Below are 17,897 nucleotides of genomic sequence, written 5' to 3' on the forward strand. Positions count from 1 at the left end.
ATTTTACTGTAGAACAAGCCATACAACAGAAATTATAATCACACTCGCGCATTCGAAAATTCTTCGTATTTCCCCAATCCCAATTACACACGATAGTTCATAAAATGTTTAGATTTCAATAATCTCTCATTCTCACTGAGAAATTACCATTTCAAATCACAAGAATGTAGCTCGCTAAATCTCTATCCGCACGTCAACCCCACTCTGAACTCTCAGCGCAACAATGCACCATCAGAACTTCTCCTATCTTCTCGGTAGATGTGGCCATTGCCATTGAATGTCCAGGCAATCTCAGAAGAAACTGACAAGCTGAGGTGGTCCGCTGCATTTGTTGTCAGCTGACGGCCACATGCATATTACGACCACGACCGTGCACGTTCGTAATGTAATGGCTGCTCGACAACCGAGGAAACTCGGCACGTGTGGTTCAGCACCTGGTCTTGATTCTAAGACTGGTTGAATTTGCTGTTCGGGTTGAGTATCGAAGGCCATCAAGTGTTGAGGAACAAAGTCCCAGTCCAATGTGGCCGAGGAGATTTGTTCTAATTGGCGGATTCACTTTGATTTAGCGGATTGCTTTATGAGTTTGTTGCTCGGTTTGTGGGTAGTTTGTGGTTTGATCTTCGTGTTTTTAGCATCAGCTTGACTGGCTAGTAGCTAGTCATCCCAAAGGAGCTCTAGATGAACTAACACAGAAAAATTATTTTATCATTTACCAAAAAAAAAAAATTTTCCTTACCAAAAAAAACTTTTGTTTGGTTTACCAACTATTATATCTAATGTGCGATGTGGACTTTTCTCCGATTAGGTTACCAACTCTCATTCGACTTGTAACCAAATATTATTTTTTTTTCTTAATTTACTAACTTTCTACTTAGTTTACCACCTTTACATATAACTTATCGAATTTACTGATCTTTTTCATAAAAATTATCAATTTCATTAGAGCAACTGCCAACTTTTCTCCCATAAAGTTTTCAACTTATCAACCTTTAGTTGAATCAATCATCCATGTTTATTATTTTGTTCCTTAAATTACTAACTGTTCTTATATCTGATACAAAAAGAAAAAAGCTTCTCTCATATTTTAGCAACTTGTATTACATTTCTTAGTGACCCTTTATTTTTATCGAATATAGCTTATCTTCCTAAAAATTTCAAATTTTAGGTCCATTCTCAAATCTACACTAATCTTTTCATCTTTTAAGAAAATTCCCAGCCTTTTATTTTGAGTCTCACATCTATCCTCACAATCCAAGTCATCATTAGTTATCCAAAATTGCATGCCACACCACACAATATAAATGAAAAGAAAAAGAAAAAATGAGAGAGATAAAGAGAAAGAAAAGAAGCTAAAAGGAAAAACTGAGAGAGGGAGACAGCTGTGACATCCTGAATTTTCCCTATACTAGAAATAATTATAAAGTAAAAGAAATTCTCTCGATCATTATTTAAGGATTTTTTTTAAGTGGTTGCTCCGTAACTTCTCAAGAAAGTTATTTAAAAAATTCTCAAGAAAGCTATTACTTAACTTATTTGGGAAGATTTTCGAAAAATTGCATTAGAAAATATAATATGAAGAAATAGTTCTTGAATTGATATTAAGTCAATGGTAAGTCAATTTTCTAAAAGATAAGAATAAAGTTAATGCTAAGTCAATGGTAAGTCAATTTTCTAAAAATGAGAGAGATACAATCTATGTTGTTTTCAAGTATTTAATGATAGGATAAGATCAATGTCATTTTCAAGCATTAAATGATAAGATAAGGTTTAATAATAACCATACAAATGAGCCAATCAAATGATGATACATAGCTACTCTAGAAACCTAAGATTAATAGCTTAAACAAGTGGACCAATAGAATACCGATAAGTGGCTAATCTAGGGATAAGTACACCGTGAGTGTCATAACTTGTGTACAACGTTCACTTGAGTGCCATAACTTTCAAAGCGTTTACTTAAGTGCCATAACTTTCAAAAATTGTTCACTTGAGTGCTATGTTAACTTTTTCGGCGTCTACGCTAGCTTTTTCGGGGTGTCACATCGGTTTTTTGACTTGCCATGTTAGCTTTTCCGACGACCACGTCAACTTTTTGGCATTCACGTCAGCGATAATACTCAAGTGAACTATTTTTGAAAGCTATGGCACTTAAATAAATGTTTTGAAAGTTATGACACTCAAGTGAATGCCGTATAAAAGTTATGGCAGCGATAGTGTACTTATCCCTGCTAATCTAAGAACCTAAGATACCTAGGGTTTAAGGTGGATCAATGGGATTTCGATAAGTAGCTAATCTATACTAGGATAACATATGGGCTGCAAGATGACCCAATAAAATGGAGATAAGTGACTACTCTAAAGACAGGATGACATATTGAATAATAGGCTTGCTAGGTGGTCCAATAAGAATAGGACAAGAAGCACATATATTAATGGTATAAAAGACAAAAAACTTTAGGCTATAAAAAAGAGGATGGTCTCCCAATTTAGGACCACAAAAACCCATCATTTTTCTCTTCTTTACCGCCAACTCTCTCTCTCCCTCACCTCACGCCATCGACGTTGTTGCCCCAAGCCACATTCGCCTCAAGTTGTCACCGTCACGCCACCGTCACTTCTTCCTTTGGCTTAGTTGGGGTTTCGTTTGTTAATTGTAGTGAAATATGATAATCCGGTGAAAGGTAAATGGGATTACTAGATCTAATACGATAACGTCCATTTGTTACTTAAACGAAGTATTGCATTAGATTGACATGAATTGTGGGCATTTTGTGTGCGATAAGTGTGTTATTACATTAAGCCACGATAATATTTTCTTGCATTAAAATGATTTGATGCATGCGCCCGCAAAAATGTGTTTGTGCAGATCATACGAGGAACGACGTATGGCCCGAATAGGCAATTATGACCCGGATAGGCAAACGTTCCCTTAAAGTCTAAAGGGATCGTATTGTGGGTGTATTGAGCCGTCGTTCCCATGGAGGTGATTATGCGAGACATTCACCTTTTGGTGATGTTGAACCTACAAGTGAGCGTTCCCGGGGCACAACTTACGAACTATGGCCCGGATAGGCAAATGTTTATGGCCTGGATAGGTACAAAAGTTGGCGAGCCAAGAATGGCCGTTTGATGTGACTTGCATGGATTGATGTGTTCATGACATTTGAACAAAAGTTATGTGGTGGATTCCACACATTTAATGGTTTACAAATGAAGGTTTATGCTCATATTTACAATAGATCACATGATAGCTTTGTTAAGTATAAAGCTGGCATTCATGCCTTAGGCCTAATAATTTCATTTCTTGAATTGCTCGCTCATCCTTTTATTTTTTTCAGGAAATTGATGGACCTTCCACGAGCTCCTCTGTTTGGCCAATCCACCCATATGCATATGTACCAAAGGGATGTTGTCGATGTAGAGTCTTGAGATGTGGGTGATAGTAGCTGAGAGAGAGTATGAGAGTGAGTAGTTAACCTCTTTAGTATTTTATTTATAGAGTAATAAATGAGAGGTTATATGATGATATAAGATATACTGATGTATATATAAAATTATGTGTGTTTATGTATGGAGGTTGCCATGTTTGCTATTTCAATACGCCAACCGTTAGAAATAAAGGTCGGGAAAAAATAAGAAAAACGGTTAAAGAAAAATATAAACAGGGTGATAAGGGGAAAGGTCTCAGGATCATTACAGCGGCCATGGCCGCTCGAGCTTCCAACTCTCGATGGCTAGCTTCAGTGTCATGTCGGCCACGGTCGTTGCAGTTTCGAGCCACAAAGCTTGCCGGAGGCCATAGCCACTCAAACTACACGCGCATGATGACTAAGCAGAGAACGCGAGCAGACAGAACTTTGTTTTTGTCTACTTTCTGGAGAACAGAGCTCTGTTTTTGTTGTGATTTGAGTTGGTGTGATTCCAAACTTGATTTGGGAAATGCTCTAGACGTATCCCGATGTTTGGAGTTCAAATTCGATCCATGTTGGCCGGTATCTTTCAAGAGTGTGATTTGGGTTTATGGATTAACTTGCAATAGAGCAAAATGATGGCGTCGCTCTCGCTTGCTTATCTGATACCCATCTTAACCCCCAAGAGAATTGCCCGCCGCGACTCTCGCTTTCAGTGGCTTCATTCTTGCAAATTTTGGTTCGAGGTCTAACCATTGAAGGCTAACAGTTATTCTAAGCAAAACAAGCGCCTTCCCATTCTCATGTCGCCTGCTCAGCGCAGGTGAGTAGTGCCATATGGCCATGGTCATCGTCTCCCCTCTCTCTCCCCTTGCTCGCCCCCATCTATGTCTGTTCGCTTGCTTTGCTCGCTCATCACATGCTCGAGGCAGCCATGGCCATGGCCGGTCAAGCTTCGTGCACATTGCGGCCGGGGGTTTGGAGATTGAACGGCCATGCCACCCGGAGCTTAGAGCTTCACTCATGGACGATAGATTTGGGACTCAAAAATGAAAGTTCAGGATTTATTTTGAGGCAAAAAAAAATTCGGGATAAATTTAGAGTATACTAAATCATTTTTTATCGAGCCTATTCTATTTGTCTCATTTACCAACCATTTTTGGCGATTGAATTTTGAGATATTTGAGTTAGTTGCCAATGTTTATTTAGTTTGTTGCTTTTAAATCACCAACTTCTCTTATATCGGAGAAAGAAAAACTAATCTTACTAAACACCAACTTTTATTTAACTTTCTTATCTACGCTCTAAATTTATGAATTATTGTATAGGATTGTGCACCTTTATTAAGGAATTTATCAACTTATTACCACTTAAGTTACCCAATAGTTCGACCCAAAAAAAAAGTTATCCAATAGAAAAAGTAATACAGTAGAAGAAATCAAGTAAAAATCGACAAACTCAAATGAAAGTTAATAACATAGAATCAGTCGATAATTTATTATCCGGACAAAAGTTGATAATCGCCTAAATTAAAATTAGTAATAACATATAAGAGTTGAGAAATTTAAAGCTGGTAAAAGATAAGAAAAACTGGTAATTACAAGAGAACTAAATTTGATAAATAACTCAAGTAGGTTAGCATACATAACTATCATAATTTTTCTTGTAACTTGTGACCGAAAACTCCTTAATCAAAGAAAAACCAATAGTTCACTCTAATTAAGGTTGATAATTACCCTAAAAAGTTAGTCAATTTAAGAAGTTGCTAAGGAACGCAAATAAAAGTTAGTAAATGAACGAGAAAAGTTGGCAAATTATGAAAAATAAATAAATACCAATAAGTAACTCAAATGAGAATTGGCAACTCAATACTATATAGTACTTTAATGGGAGAAAATTTAATGAGCAGCGCTAACTTAGGTTGGTAAGTATAAAAGATTGTTAATCAATGTAAAAAATATCTGTAACTTAATTGGAAAAATCTAAGAGTGACTTTACTGTATTTACTTTTTATTCATTTCAAATCTACCACCCGTTCAAGTCTGACTTTTATTTAACATACTTGAGACAGTTCATGTAGGTTAGCATACATAACTATCATAATTTTTCTTGTAACTTGTGACCGAAAACTCAATAGCTAAATTTTTCACTAAGTATGATTAAGAAGAAAAGGGCCCTTTTATCGACTCGGGGAGCAGACATTGCTCTTCCAAAAGTTATTCTCGTTTTCGAAATTTAGGGAAAAATTTACTCAATTTCGAACAGTTTTAAATATTTGAAGCGGTGGATACTAATTAGACGAACATATTTTAGGTTGTTCCAAACCCAACCTAAGAATTGACAGGGCAGCTACAGATCGAAACTGTGGCTGTTGAAATGGAAGACCGGGTGAAGCTCTCCCCTCCTCAAGTTCTGCGACCTGCACTGCTTAGCAACGCTTGACCGAAGAGATGCGGGACCGCACACGACCACGCCGATATCGACATCGCCCCAGCGGTCAGACACGGACGTGAAGATTTCTGGTGCAAAGATGGGAATTGGGATCATATTGTACCAGCATAAGCATCAATAAGGGCTGAGTTCTTTAAGTACTGCTACCAAGTTCTTTGGTTACTACGAAGAGTGAGATCATTCCATCAAAAACAAGTACATCATCTCCCGAATGACATGGCAAAATGTACCTTCGAAGTTTGGTCTGGCGCCGTAATGCGTAGTCCTTGAAACACCACGATCTTTTGGGACTACGTCGTCCTGCCTTGTGTTAAAATGTGCACTCTGCTGCGACTCGTCATCCTTTTCACCATCCTCAGCTTCCTCGACAGCGATGGCTCTTTTTTCCCAGCGATGCCATAGATAGATGACAGGGCCTCCAAATATGATTACACTGCCAATCATGCATCCTACAAGCAAGAGGCCTTTGTACCACCATGAGACTATATTCAAAGGGTTTATGTAGAAGATGTCCAACAGGGCCATCGATACAGCAAATCCAACTATGGACGAGATGACATAAGCTCCGGCCCACAGACGGTTTCCCGTACCGACTAGAACAGACATGCCGCTTCCCCTGGATAGAGTAGACACAGAAGTGCTGATGCCCTCATCAATGTTACCTTCTTCCTGCATCATAACCACACTTAGCTCTTTATTTCACAGATCCAAGGGAAATTGTATGTCGAAGACACAAGTCAGATTTACCAGTGAAGGACCCGATTCCCTAGTGACATAGACACGAACTTCGAGGTCCAGCTTATCGCGAAAGTTAGGGCAGATCGACTCCGCATCCAGAGTGGATAGCAGATGAAGCTCATTGGATTTTCTTATGGCCCAAATCACCAAGACATTCTTTGGTAAGCATGGTTTGCCTTGATTTGTAAGATGGAGTATGTCACTCAAGACGGCCAGAAAGGGGGAAATCCCACTGCCTCCAGCTACCAGAATGAGATTTTCATATCTACCAGAGCAAATAATTCAAGTAAAAAGCAAATCAAATGGACACTATCTTAAGATACTTTGTAATCCAGAAGCACTAATTTTTTATGGAGGTCAGAATGTGTTCTTTCAAATGAGAAGGGTCAAGCTTCGCCTAGTTTTACTCATCACCAATGGTTTCATACCGTACTGTTTTCTCGCAATGAAAGATGTACTAGCACTAGCAGATCATAAAACATACGTCAGATGGTAAGGAATTTCATGCCCGTAAGGCCCTTCGACGGAAGCCGTTATTTTGGAACAAGATTGGCTGCGGAGTTCGTTTTCTCCTTCTGTGCCGGACATATGCGATACCTTGCTCTTCAACTTCAAGGTCCATTCCCCTAAGACCTTTATGAGGACAGAGATATGTTTCCTTCCAGCCAAAGGACTAGAAGAAACACTGAAAGGATGCCACTGAAGGCCAGACAATTCCCTAATCTGAATGAATATGAAACTCAGGGCAGTGTACTGCAGATCTGCATCACCAAGAGAGTACTGACTCAAATAGCAGAACATTCTTCAAAAGAGTACAAGGAACTAATTAACGATCCACAGATGAAGAAAATAAGAATTATTAGTACTTGCTGGCTTTGAGAAGACCAATTCTACACTTCCGCAAGGTAGGCATCTTGCGGAAATTATACCCACAGTCCTTCGTGATTGGCAGAATCTGAGAAACCGGTCGATCACAAAGAGGAAAATCCCTCCAGCGGCAATACAAAAGATAAAATCTCCAACATGCAGAGCCAGAAAGACGACGAAGACAACATAGAGTTGGTGTGTATAGAAGAACAACTCGAAATTCTTCCTCCTCACAGGAGGCAACGTAGTCACCCACATCAGTAGACCAGCCAAAAGGCTGATAACCCCGGGAAGAACGGCAATACCTTCGTCTGCCCACTCCAGTATCTGAAGAATACACTCTCAGTCATGGATTAAAAACTTCAGAATAATCAAGTCCTCCTATGTCTGATAATGGAAATTTATAACGGAAAGCTACCATGGACACTGATCACATGTTAACTTGTTAAGAGACATCTTATAGGAGCCATAAATTTGTGCATGCATTCTCATATCGTGTCTCGTCATGACGAGCACTTCTGATGCTCGGTTCCTTAAGCAGGAAACGAAAAGAATGACAAAGATAGAGCTAATTGGGCAGAGGAAAAGGTAACCATTTAAGCAAAAGCAAATTGCTGGGGCTCACTTCATCTAGCAGTTGACCTTCTAGCGCCCATGCAATTACGAAGCATAGCCCATGGAGAGTGAACAAGAACATTGTGAGATGTCCAAGCCAGACATGATACCGGGTTGCTTGCTCAAAGGGGACATCTATGATACTGAGAAGAACAGATCCCCTAGAAATTGGGAGGAAGAGAAATGCCAAGCAGTATATCCCGATGGTACCAAATCGAAGTCCGGTAAGTATCATCATCAAAATCCTGCATAGAACAATGAAGTACCTAGTGGAACGGTCCTGTTTACTGAGAATTGAGAAGATGCATACCACAATAATGCTTGAGATTTTTGACGCGTAATTTCAAACGATTGGCCGGTGTCGGTTCATTTAAGTCTCATTTTCGGCCAAGGGTAAAAGGGGTGACTATGGATTTAAGCTGTAATGAGGAATACCATTTCCCTTCAGAAGATAATGAGAGCTCCGATAACACTTCGAGATTCTGCATGGTATAAGCATATAAAGCCCACAGAACAAACACAACAAAGAGGCAAATCCCGATAAACTCGGCTGCTGAGACTACTCCGAACGGACCATCGACCAGGATGGGAAGTGTCCGCAATCGACTCCTTGGGTATTTGCTTGTCGTCTTCCTGAGTTCTCGTTTTCAATGGCAATGTATGAGGAAGTAAATTTATTCAGTGAAAAATGCGGAGACAAAAGAGGGACAATGACTACAGGGTTCAACATACAATTGGAGCTCTTTCTTCCCAAAAACCATGAGGCTTGCTATGGCAAGAACAACGATGACGAGAATCGGACCGCTGAACAGCAGAAACATGCTCCCTGCTGGGTGGTTCAAGCACCAATAAGACGACAATCATCGCCAGTAGGCCTAAGCTCAGGATCTAAGGAGAAATTAAAAAATAGCCGGACCTGTGATTCCGTATACACTTCCCGTGGTCGCGCTGGTCCAACTCTCCAGGAACTCAGTCCCGGCATCCGAAGGTAAAGTAAACGTAAGCACGACCCAGAAACCAAGGACCAGCCACATGGCAATGCCGAGAACCCATTTGACGAACGCAGCGGCAAAGGCAGGACGAGGCGGATTCTCGCTCGCTGAATCGGTAAGGTTCAGCAGCAGAGGCTCCTCAGCAGAGTGGTTATCGGCCATGGAAAAGTGATGTGGCGATGGAGGGTATTCACAGCGGATGCCAAGTGACTCATCCAGGTTATCTGAAGCCAGACATTACTAAGGAATTCAGCCTTCTATTGCATACATCAGTTGGAATCCTAGCCACCCACGTCACAATCCTAGTATTCCCTCGGAGCACCAGTCTCTGTACTGTTTGCTTTTTGCTGGTGGCGGCGAGATAAAAATCATGTCTTTGCCTCTTTTTTGTGTCCGATCATACACTTTAATCCAAGTCCCCATAAAAATTCGGTCCGGCCACGTTATCCGTCGCTGGTTGTCCGGGCAGAAGAGTCCTCTGACAGTGAAGGCAGGGTGGTCCCCTTTTCTATGCGCGGACACGAGAATTCCTGCTGTCATTGTTCATGATCGTCGTCCTCACCGAGTCGATTCATGGCCGCATGCATTTACGCTCATGCTTGCCCTCACTAACTGATCAACGACGACCGCCGGGTATCACCTGCAGTGCGCGAGGAGCAGTCCCCGCATTCTTGTTCTTCCCATAAGCTTGCATGAAAAACCAGAGTTTCCTATTGCTCTTCTCCTCCCTTCTTACACAAAACGAAGGTTTTGGGTACTTACTCGCTGCTTCGACAGTCGAAACGTCACCAAAGTTCTCCCCACACCAGCTCTTCATCATCTTCATCCCGACCCAAAAATGGGGAAAAAAAAGATATTGAAATTGGTCAAAAACACGCCCGGTGGGACTCGAACCCACAATCGCCTGATTAGAAGTCAGACGCCTTATCCATTAGGCCACGGGCGCTTCGCAATCTTGCCTCTCGATCTATTGTTTTTATTAATTGGAATGCTATCAAAGACCCTGATCTTAAACACTTCATAGACGATACATTGCATCGAGAGACTACCGTAGCGAGTATACTCTTCTCCACAAATATTTGTAAGTTTAACGGGGCGAAAAAGCAGCCCATCCACGTAGAAATAGGTACATTCCCAAGAACTCCTGACGAGGACTTTCCCTTTGCATCTTTCCTCCAGGAATGATCAATTTGGGAAGTCTCTCGGGTGAACATGGAGCTGGACACAGATTCTTCTGGTTCACTGCCAATCTCCTTGATCAATGTCCATTCTCACACTCAAAAGAAAACAAGGTGAGAGGAGCAAATGATCAACTCAAAGCGTAATCATCCCCGGGATCATGCTCCTGGATAATCTCACCTCCATCGGAAAGGCTAAAACCATCATTAAACTCGCAATTACCATGCATAGAGTTCGTTAATTACTCGAAACAAATCAACCGGGTGGCTTTGATTTTATTACATGTAATGCGTGTCCTTTGTGATAGAAGATTGGAATAAAATCGCCAACTATGGGAACGATGTGCAGCGAAAATGCAAATCCTTGCTCCAGCAATCAGTTCTGTTCATTCCGTCAAATCTACCATGGACCTGTCAGCGTCCTCCTCAAGCAACATTGCCTCTTATTTTCCCAGTACAGTCCATTCACCTTCTGTGAGATCTGTTCAAAACACATCAGAAGGTGATCATCAGGCCCTACCCCGCAAAACAAGCAGACTAGCAGCCTCAAATTTGCGGATTATGAATGCTTCACTGAAGTTCTATTTCCCACTAAAGATGTGCGATAGAGATAAGTTGATCGATGCAGATTGCTGAACTAATTTTCTAGAGGACTTCCTGGTACACCAAATTTTTGGACCCGAGTCTAAGTGTGTATCTTTAAGATGAATGATACACCCGTCATTTATTAATTGTTAATTATCGAATGATACACCTAGAGCCATGACTCACGCTCCTGGCAAGTTCTCCTGAACCAAACAACGTAGTAAGTTAGCTAACTTTGTCTTTCACATGGAAAGTTTCTCAGTTTCTGTTGCGTGAAGATGATCCAGATGGTTTTACCAATCAACAGACATAAAGAGAGTACAGAGCCGTTTTGCAGTAAATTATCAGACGAGAACACCGTTTTACAAAGCAAAGCGGTTATATATATGTGCAGGTCCGGATCGGCCCAGTTGCCGCTTCAACAAACCTAACATGTTTAACAGTACCTCAAGATTTAAACTATTATGAGAAATTCGATGCTCCCGACAAGAAGAAGAGTATTTATGCACCTTTCTCGAACACAATTTCAAATGTCTAAGTTGCTTAGTCATGATAGAAGCAATATGTTCGGATGAGTATATGTGGAAGCTATGCATACCTGATCCTTCTGCATTTCCATTGTTTCAGCCTGCAAGAACAGAAAATACTTGTCATGAAGGGCAGAAAAGAAAATAGTGATCTGCAGCTTGCCAGTGACAGCATCGCACGATTGGTGAATTACCTGTTTCCTAAGTAGTTCCTGATTTATCTTTTTAAGTCTTGCGATTTCTGCTTCCAGTTCCAAATCGTAGGCCTGCATTGAAGAGACTAGGGAGATGAACTACCGATCCTTTTCTTACTAATACACCTGAAAATCAAAGTGTGTGTCCGTGTCTCTATTTATAAACCTTCATTGGGGATGACTGGGTTCGTCAAAAGGCCTAAAACCTACCAATAGCCTAAGATCAACTCCTAGTTTAGCCTTTCAATGCATTCCCCAATCTTTAGTCTGTAGAAATTATACTCCTATTTCAAGTAGAAGACACATTTAAACCACGATGCCATACAAATATGCATTTATGTATCTAAATAGCATCTAAGAAAGCGGCTTATGTTTTAAGGGGTTCAACGATCAGAAACAAAAGAACAATACTTGTTCTTCTCAAAGAAATTTTCATAGGGAAATATGCTTTGACTGCGCTCTAAATGATTCTGAATGATAGTTTCAGCAACTCAGCACTGTCAGCAGAGGTACAAACCACGTTAGCTGAAAAATAGGACTACAGCATATGCAGGTTCCAGGCTACATACATGAGATGCCCAAGCAAATCACCACAGCAGGATCTGAACTCTTTCTTTGGCTTTCATTACATAATGTTTCCTCGAACTTCTTGATAGCTAAAAAAACAGCATATTTTGCTCGTTGGTTTAAAAAACAATGGGCTTGTAAGACCTAGCCGGTGAATTTTTCCTAGTCTAATGAAGAGCATAATCAAAGAAAGCAATTTTCTAGCATCCTCACCTGCTTGCGAGCCCTTGACTTGGCAGCAGACTCCCTATTTTTTATCATTCTCTTGTGCCTTCTCACAACCGCTTTCTCCAATACATCTTTGGATTTTCTTCCACGTCCAAAAGGATAAGGAATTGGTGACGAGGATACATTTGCACTATTGTTGGAAATCGCATCTGCTGATACCAGATTTGCAGGAGAGCCCATTGGAACAGCAAAACCTGTACGGCCCAAATCCCCCAAGCACAGTCCTCCAGCCTGCATGGCACCACTGTGAACTAACGTTTTGTTTAAGGATGAGTGCGAAATTCCAGTCGCATCCCTTGATCCTGGACTTGCAATATGAGCTGTATTTGCCAGATGCAAAGAGGATGCAAATGGCATATTTTCTGGCTTTGGAAAAAGCAAAGCCGGCGGTTCAAGTGGCTGTGGCTGTGGCTGTGGCTGTGGCTGTGGCTGTGGCTGTGGCTGTTGCTGTTGCTGTTGCTGTTGCTGTTGCTGTTGCTGTTGCTGTAGCTGAGAAGGTCTTGTTCCAATAAAGTCTAACACCGAACTAGCAGGGTTACTAGAGAATATGTCATTGTTTCCAGCGGCTACAGTACTGGCAAGGCCATTACTAGTGAACCATGATATCTCCCCATGAGATCCACTTTCACTGGGCTTTGCCATCATTTGTGTGTCCTCCCTCACAACGCCGGCTCTCACTAGGAACTCCTCCAACGTCATCTCCCCCAAAGTCCGTTGCCTCTGTGGCAAATTTATATCGCCTCCTCCTCCACTCTCTTCTTTCACATCCTCCGGCTCCTTGAACGAATATCTCCACACTTCGTCAACTGTTTTTTGACTAAGAGTTCGCGACAGAGTCAATGACCCCTGCCTCTGCAAATTCCCTCCTTGACCACTTCCTTCCCCTCCATTACCAGAAGGCGCCATGGCTTGTAGTTGTAGTTGGCTCTCCTCAGCTGTCCATATGTTTTTGAGGAGCTCATCCATGTTCATGGATCCAAGATCCTTAGAAAGTCCACCCCATGTGTTCTGAAACTCATTGAAAGTCAAGGAATATATCGAGGGTTGTCGAGATAACGGCAGAATTCCTGGTTGCCTCCCAGTGCTTCTTTCGGCTGCTGGATCATCAGCAGAGTCACTGAAGTTCATCTGAGGACCCATTCTGCAAGCTAGAATTTTTACATGCCCAGCCAAGTGAATCAGATCAGTCCTTAATATCCTTCAATTTGTTTTCTTCCATTCATGTTCAGATAACGAATCAGCAACAATCGATAGACGCTAGACAGACTGAGGCAGTGAGAATCTTAACACATCTTTAAGGTTCAGTTCTAGGAAAGAGATGCCCATTGAACCACTAAAAAAAAGTATAAACTGAGAGAGCAAGTGCTTGTTAACCGGCAGGAAACACCTCGGTTCTTTTCCATCCGACAAAACACTATATACTTGCAAATGGACAAATCATCAAGAAGCTTGTGAGCATAAAGGGGAGAGATAAATTTCAGTCCAAAGTACGCAAAGAGTATAGAAATTTCAGATAATGTCAAATCAACCAGACTCTGAAGCAGTACAGAGCATGAATTGCCAGACCCACAAGATGTCTCCCTCATCTTCACTGCAGGAAATTCTGATCAATTTAAGACGTGAACCACTTTTTTGAACTGAATCTCAGAAACGCGAGCTAAATTAGATGCGACGAGATCAACTTTATACTGGAAAATAAAGAATCATGCCATTAAAAAAAAAAAAAGGTTGGGAATCTGCAAATAGCCGAACAATAGCCTCCGCTAACTTCACACCTCGAATTTACCACTTGAAAATCTGCAAGCTTTATGACAGATAGAACAAACCAGGTGGTGGGTTCCAGAAAGAACAGGAACCTAAGAACTTCCAACTTCAGTAAACTACTTTTTTCCGGCTAGATCGCATTAGCCCAGAGAGCAACTACATAAACTCGAGCTCTGCCAGCCAAGAACAAGAAAAACGCAACGCGCTATTTCCAAATGAAGAATCAAAACTGGAGCGGAGGGAGGGAGGGTGGCAGTTTTTACCTGCGATTGCTATTTTGGGTAAACGGGGGATTTTCTTCGAAACCGAATCGAATCTGTGAGGGAACAGGTTTGGAGATGACAAGTGTCGACCTCCTTCTGGAGTCCGGACACGAGTCGCGATTTAAGGAGTTGGGGGGTCGAGCTTCCCGAAGCTCGTGAATTTGTAACGTGGACCAATGGCGAAGGCGTGGAAACATGTTGATGTGATTTGTCGGCCAATCGGATCGGGAGGCGTGGCTCCATGCCTCCCCAGCTCGAGTGGGAGATCTATATTGTTGGAACAACATGATAGATCTGGTCGTTTTATATTTCCAGGACTAATATAACTTTTTCTTCTTCGAAATTTTGGAATCGAACAAAAACATTAGAGGCTCAGAGCAATGAGAAAGATCTAATGCATATCAAAGGTTTGATGTTTGACATTCGACAGAGCACCGGGCTGCACGGTAGGCCTGGGAGAAGCCGACGTTGGGGGAGCGCGCGCCTAAAATCGCATTGGAGGTGAACTAGCCGAGGTGCACGAAGGCGAACCCGAACACCATGGAATCGTTGTCGGTTGTGTCGATGATTTTTGCCCTAAATCGGCTTATAAGATTGCTTTGGACAGTGAAAGGGAATGCTAACTGGTCACGGATCCTTGAAATCGAGTATTGTCTCCAAAGATGATATTACTTAGCTTCATTTTGCGTTGTTAGAACCGGAGAATCCTCAGCATTGCCAAAAACCTTTAATTGTCTTCCAATAGAGTACAATCAACTTTTGAAACGCAGGGTAATGCTAGACCTTCGTCGGATAAATTGCCACGTCACGTGCTTTTGCTAACGTGGCTCTCCTACGAAGCAAAAATAATGTCCGTCTGCATTTAGATATTGGGTGATTGGGAGAGAAAGAACGCTGACTTGGACTATCTTGGCCATCCGACATGGTGAGGAAATTACCTAACCTTTCCATCGAAATAAATCGTAGCACCTGCAAAAGGGCGTTTATGGTATCAAATATACGAATTCAACCGAACGACGTCATGGACTTTTTCGAGTAACAAGAATACTTCTTCGTCCTGACGATGTGACAGGATAGAAATGGATCTCATCTTGTTAATGCGACAGCAGACGAGAGAGTGTTCTCCAAATAGACGAAATTGAAAGGCGAGAAGCAAGGTTGGTCGTTACATCCCGATCTAGTTAAACGACTGGGGGCTTTTGGCCGAACACCGTGAGCCCCATACATGTGCAATCCAGACCGATGAGGCCCCAGCTTCTCAAAATGCCCAGGTCCGTGTCACTGCTCACGATCATGTGCTAGGGTAAGAATATATTGTTTATGTTTTATGTGTATTTATGTAGGATAGATTTAAATAGAATCAGAATCATAGTAAATTATCTATAATATCCTGGCGGGCGTGGCTCCTTATCCTTGCACCATGTGGTGGATGGGTGCGTGCTCTAGAATAATGTGGGCTGTTTCAAAATATCTCACCACATAATTGTTTGCTTTAATTAATAGAAAAAATGTAAATGATTTTAAGGAAAAATTCTAAATAATGACTTAAGGTATCTTCATTTTATCAAATAAAAACCTGAAGTGGTCATATTGATCTTAAAAAAAAAAAAAACCCGACCTCATCGGCCAAAGGACATTTCGATGGCGCCTAGGGCGAGGGTTGCCAACGAGGGTGACCCTCACTTGGATCGGCGAGGAAAGCCCTTGCCCGCCGTCGATGGTCGATGGAGGGAAGAGGGAAAAATAAAAAAATAAAAAAAGGTAAAAAAAAACAATTATTTAGATTTTTTAAACTAAAGAATGGCCTGAAGTGCATATTATTTCAAATAAGGGCCTCAAGTGACTATACTAGTCTAAAAAAAAAGGGCCGAGTCAGTTTAGTTAGGGACATTTTGGTCATTTTCTATTTTATTTTTCCTTTTTTTCCATTTTTCAAGAAACTTTGAAAAAAAAAATAGGCGAGAGGTTTTTGACCTCTTGGTGGTGGGGCGGCAGTTGTGACCGTCGGGGTCGCCGACGCCTCTGTGTGGGCCGGCGACCCCACCAACCGGCGGCGAGGGCCTGCTAGCCCTCGCTTGAGCCGGGAGAGGGTTCCGACCCTCTCCACGATCTGAGCAACAATTGGTGGCCCTTGTTGCCTAGGTCCGGCCAAGGGCCGCGGCCATCAATCGGGACCCAAGGGAGCCGTCTACCCTCGGTCGGACCTCGCCTAGATCCGGGAGAGGGTCAAGGCCCTCTCCCGGCTTATGCGATGGCCTATCCATTGCTTGGGGGGGGAGGGGGTCACCGACCTCCGCCGAGGCACCGGTAGCTATAGGCAAGCGGAACCGTGGCGGTTAAGAAGTTGTATCATTTCAAATAGGAACTGGCCAATTCATGGATATACCATGAAGTTACAAAGGTTGTACCTATGAACCAACCACCTAAGGCGAAATAGGCACAAGGAAAGAGCAATAGGCCCGACCAACCTACAAAAACGAAACGATCTCTACGTAACCAGTCATCCATAATATCAAATAAATCATTTTCGTCTTTGGTAAATTTACCAAGAGCTATAGCCGTAGTGATCCTCCTCCCACCTGTGTTCTATTTTTTTTTTTAAATTCTATTTTTGAATTTAAATTTTGGTGAGCTAGTCGGCCGGAGAGATCAAGCCCTTATTTGAAATAACCACAATCACTTCAAGCCATTCTTTAAGATAATGATTGCACTTCGAACTCTTATTTGAAACGAAGTCCACTTTAAGTCCTTATTTGAGAAAACGAGGACATGTGGGGCCCTTTTTTGAAATCTTCTTTAAAAAAATTACTGGGGATTTATTATTTAAATTGAGGAAGGTGTGATAATTAAAGAATCAAACTCAAATCAGGATATTTTATTGACGAGGCCACCAGATTCACAGCTCGGCAAGAGGAAAACAGGGTCAACTTGCTTGTCTGGACAGAAGGCACCAGGACAGAGCCAATTCTCATCGGCTTACATGTCAAGCGAGAACGACACCGCACGACACGTCATTGACTTCCGTTTTGCTCTTTTATCTTTCCTGAAGTTTAGCCCTAATTTTGGCGCACCACAGTAGATCCGTCGATAATTAAAGAAAGGATAAAGTTGATCAAGCTGTACATGCAGTGGATTGGTTAATTAAAAATCTTGAATAACTTCACAATAGAAAATATATATTTAAAATTAAAAAATAAATAAAAATAAAAATGAAGCAGAAGAGCCCAAATATTAAGGGAACATATTCAAACTTGAAAAATGATATCTCTTATCTGTATCTCTAGTTCATGTTAAAGTTTCACAACTCCTTTGTAATTTATTAGTTCGCACCGAAATTCTACAAAAAAAGATAAGAGAGTCGAAACTTTGCGGCTCATGTAAAAGTTTAACGAAAGTAGCGAGAGAGTTTTTCACAATCTCATGAGAATGATTATATTTGCTCTCTCTTACTAGATTTGAAGATTCTTATAGTATTCGTTTGTGCATTTTCATATTCATTTCCACCGATGTGTCGT

At 41.5% G+C, this 17,897-nt stretch overlaps 3 protein-coding genes and 1 non-coding gene across 10 annotated transcripts in view; 1 reads left to right on the top strand and 3 right to left on the bottom strand.

Moving 5' to 3' along the window:
* The window catches only part of LOC115735585 (DNA repair protein REV1), an 870,695-nt gene that overhangs the window by 217,039 nt on the left and 635,759 nt on the right, over positions 1–17,897 (top strand). The window lies entirely within an intron of this gene.
* Positions 5,752–9,510, bottom strand: LOC115735758 (ferric reduction oxidase 7, chloroplastic-like). The gene is made up of 9 exons (XM_048272975.1): positions 9,001–9,510; positions 8,817–8,910; positions 8,520–8,717; positions 8,095–8,329; positions 7,469–7,796; positions 7,087–7,363; positions 6,612–6,867; positions 6,095–6,533; positions 5,752–5,932 (listed from the first exon to the last, which is right to left on the bottom strand). Exons 1-9 carry the CDS (start codon positions 9,236–9,238, stop codon positions 5,763–5,765), a joined length of 2,235 nt encoding a protein of 744 aa, XP_048128932.1. The 5' UTR covers positions 9,239–9,510; the 3' UTR covers positions 5,752–5,762.
* Positions 9,950–10,022, bottom strand: TRNAR-UCU. Its single transcript has one exon. It is a non-coding gene; the product is annotated as a tRNA-Arg (tRNA).
* On the bottom strand, positions 10,511–14,542 carry LOC115735757 (bZIP transcription factor 46-like). 6 transcript variants are annotated; one of them, XM_048272939.1, is made up of 5 exons: positions 14,383–14,542; positions 12,341–13,496; positions 11,561–11,632; positions 11,438–11,467; positions 10,511–10,735 (listed from the first exon to the last, which is right to left on the bottom strand). In XM_048272939.1, the coding sequence occupies exons 2-5, from the start codon at positions 13,493–13,495 to the stop codon at positions 10,655–10,657; spliced, it is 1,338 nt and encodes a 445-aa protein (XP_048128896.1). In that variant the 5' UTR covers position 13,496; positions 14,383–14,542; the 3' UTR covers positions 10,511–10,654. The 6 variants fall into 6 exon arrangements, with proteins under 6 accessions (XP_048128896.1, XP_048128893.1, XP_048128895.1 ...); XM_048272936.1 differs by having other exon boundaries at positions 12,341–13,503; XM_048272938.1 differs by having other exon boundaries at positions 12,341–13,567.

The sequence above is a fragment of the Rhodamnia argentea genome, chromosome 11, assembly GCF_020921035.1.
Source record: "Rhodamnia argentea isolate NSW1041297 chromosome 11, ASM2092103v1, whole genome shotgun sequence".
Lineage (NCBI taxonomy): Eukaryota > Viridiplantae > Streptophyta > Magnoliopsida > Myrtales > Myrtaceae > Rhodamnia > Rhodamnia argentea.

Coding starts and splice junctions, on each gene's coding strand:
- LOC115735757 (XM_048272939.1), bottom strand. CDS start 13,495: ATGGGTCCTCAGATGAACTTCAGTGACTCTGCTGATGATCCAGCAGCC. Junction 11,633..12,340: donor AGTCAAGGGCTCGCAAGCAG/GTGAGGATGCTA, acceptor TCTTCAATGCAG/GCCTACGATTTGGAACTGGA. Junction 10,736..11,437: donor TGGAAATGCAGAAGGATCAG/GTATGCATAGCT, acceptor TGTTTTGAACAG/ATCTCACAGAAGGTGAATGG.
- LOC115735758 (XM_048272975.1), bottom strand. CDS start 9,238: ATGGCCGATAACCACTCTGCTGAGGAGCCTCTGCTGCTGAACCTTACC. Junction 7,797..8,094: donor AAGGTCAACTGCTAGATGAA/GTGAGCCCCAGC, acceptor TGTATTCTTCAG/ATACTGGAGTGGGCAGACGA. Junction 6,868..7,086: donor GAAATTCCTTACCATCTGAC/GTATGTTTTATG, acceptor TTGCTCTGGTAG/ATATGAAAATCTCATTCTGG.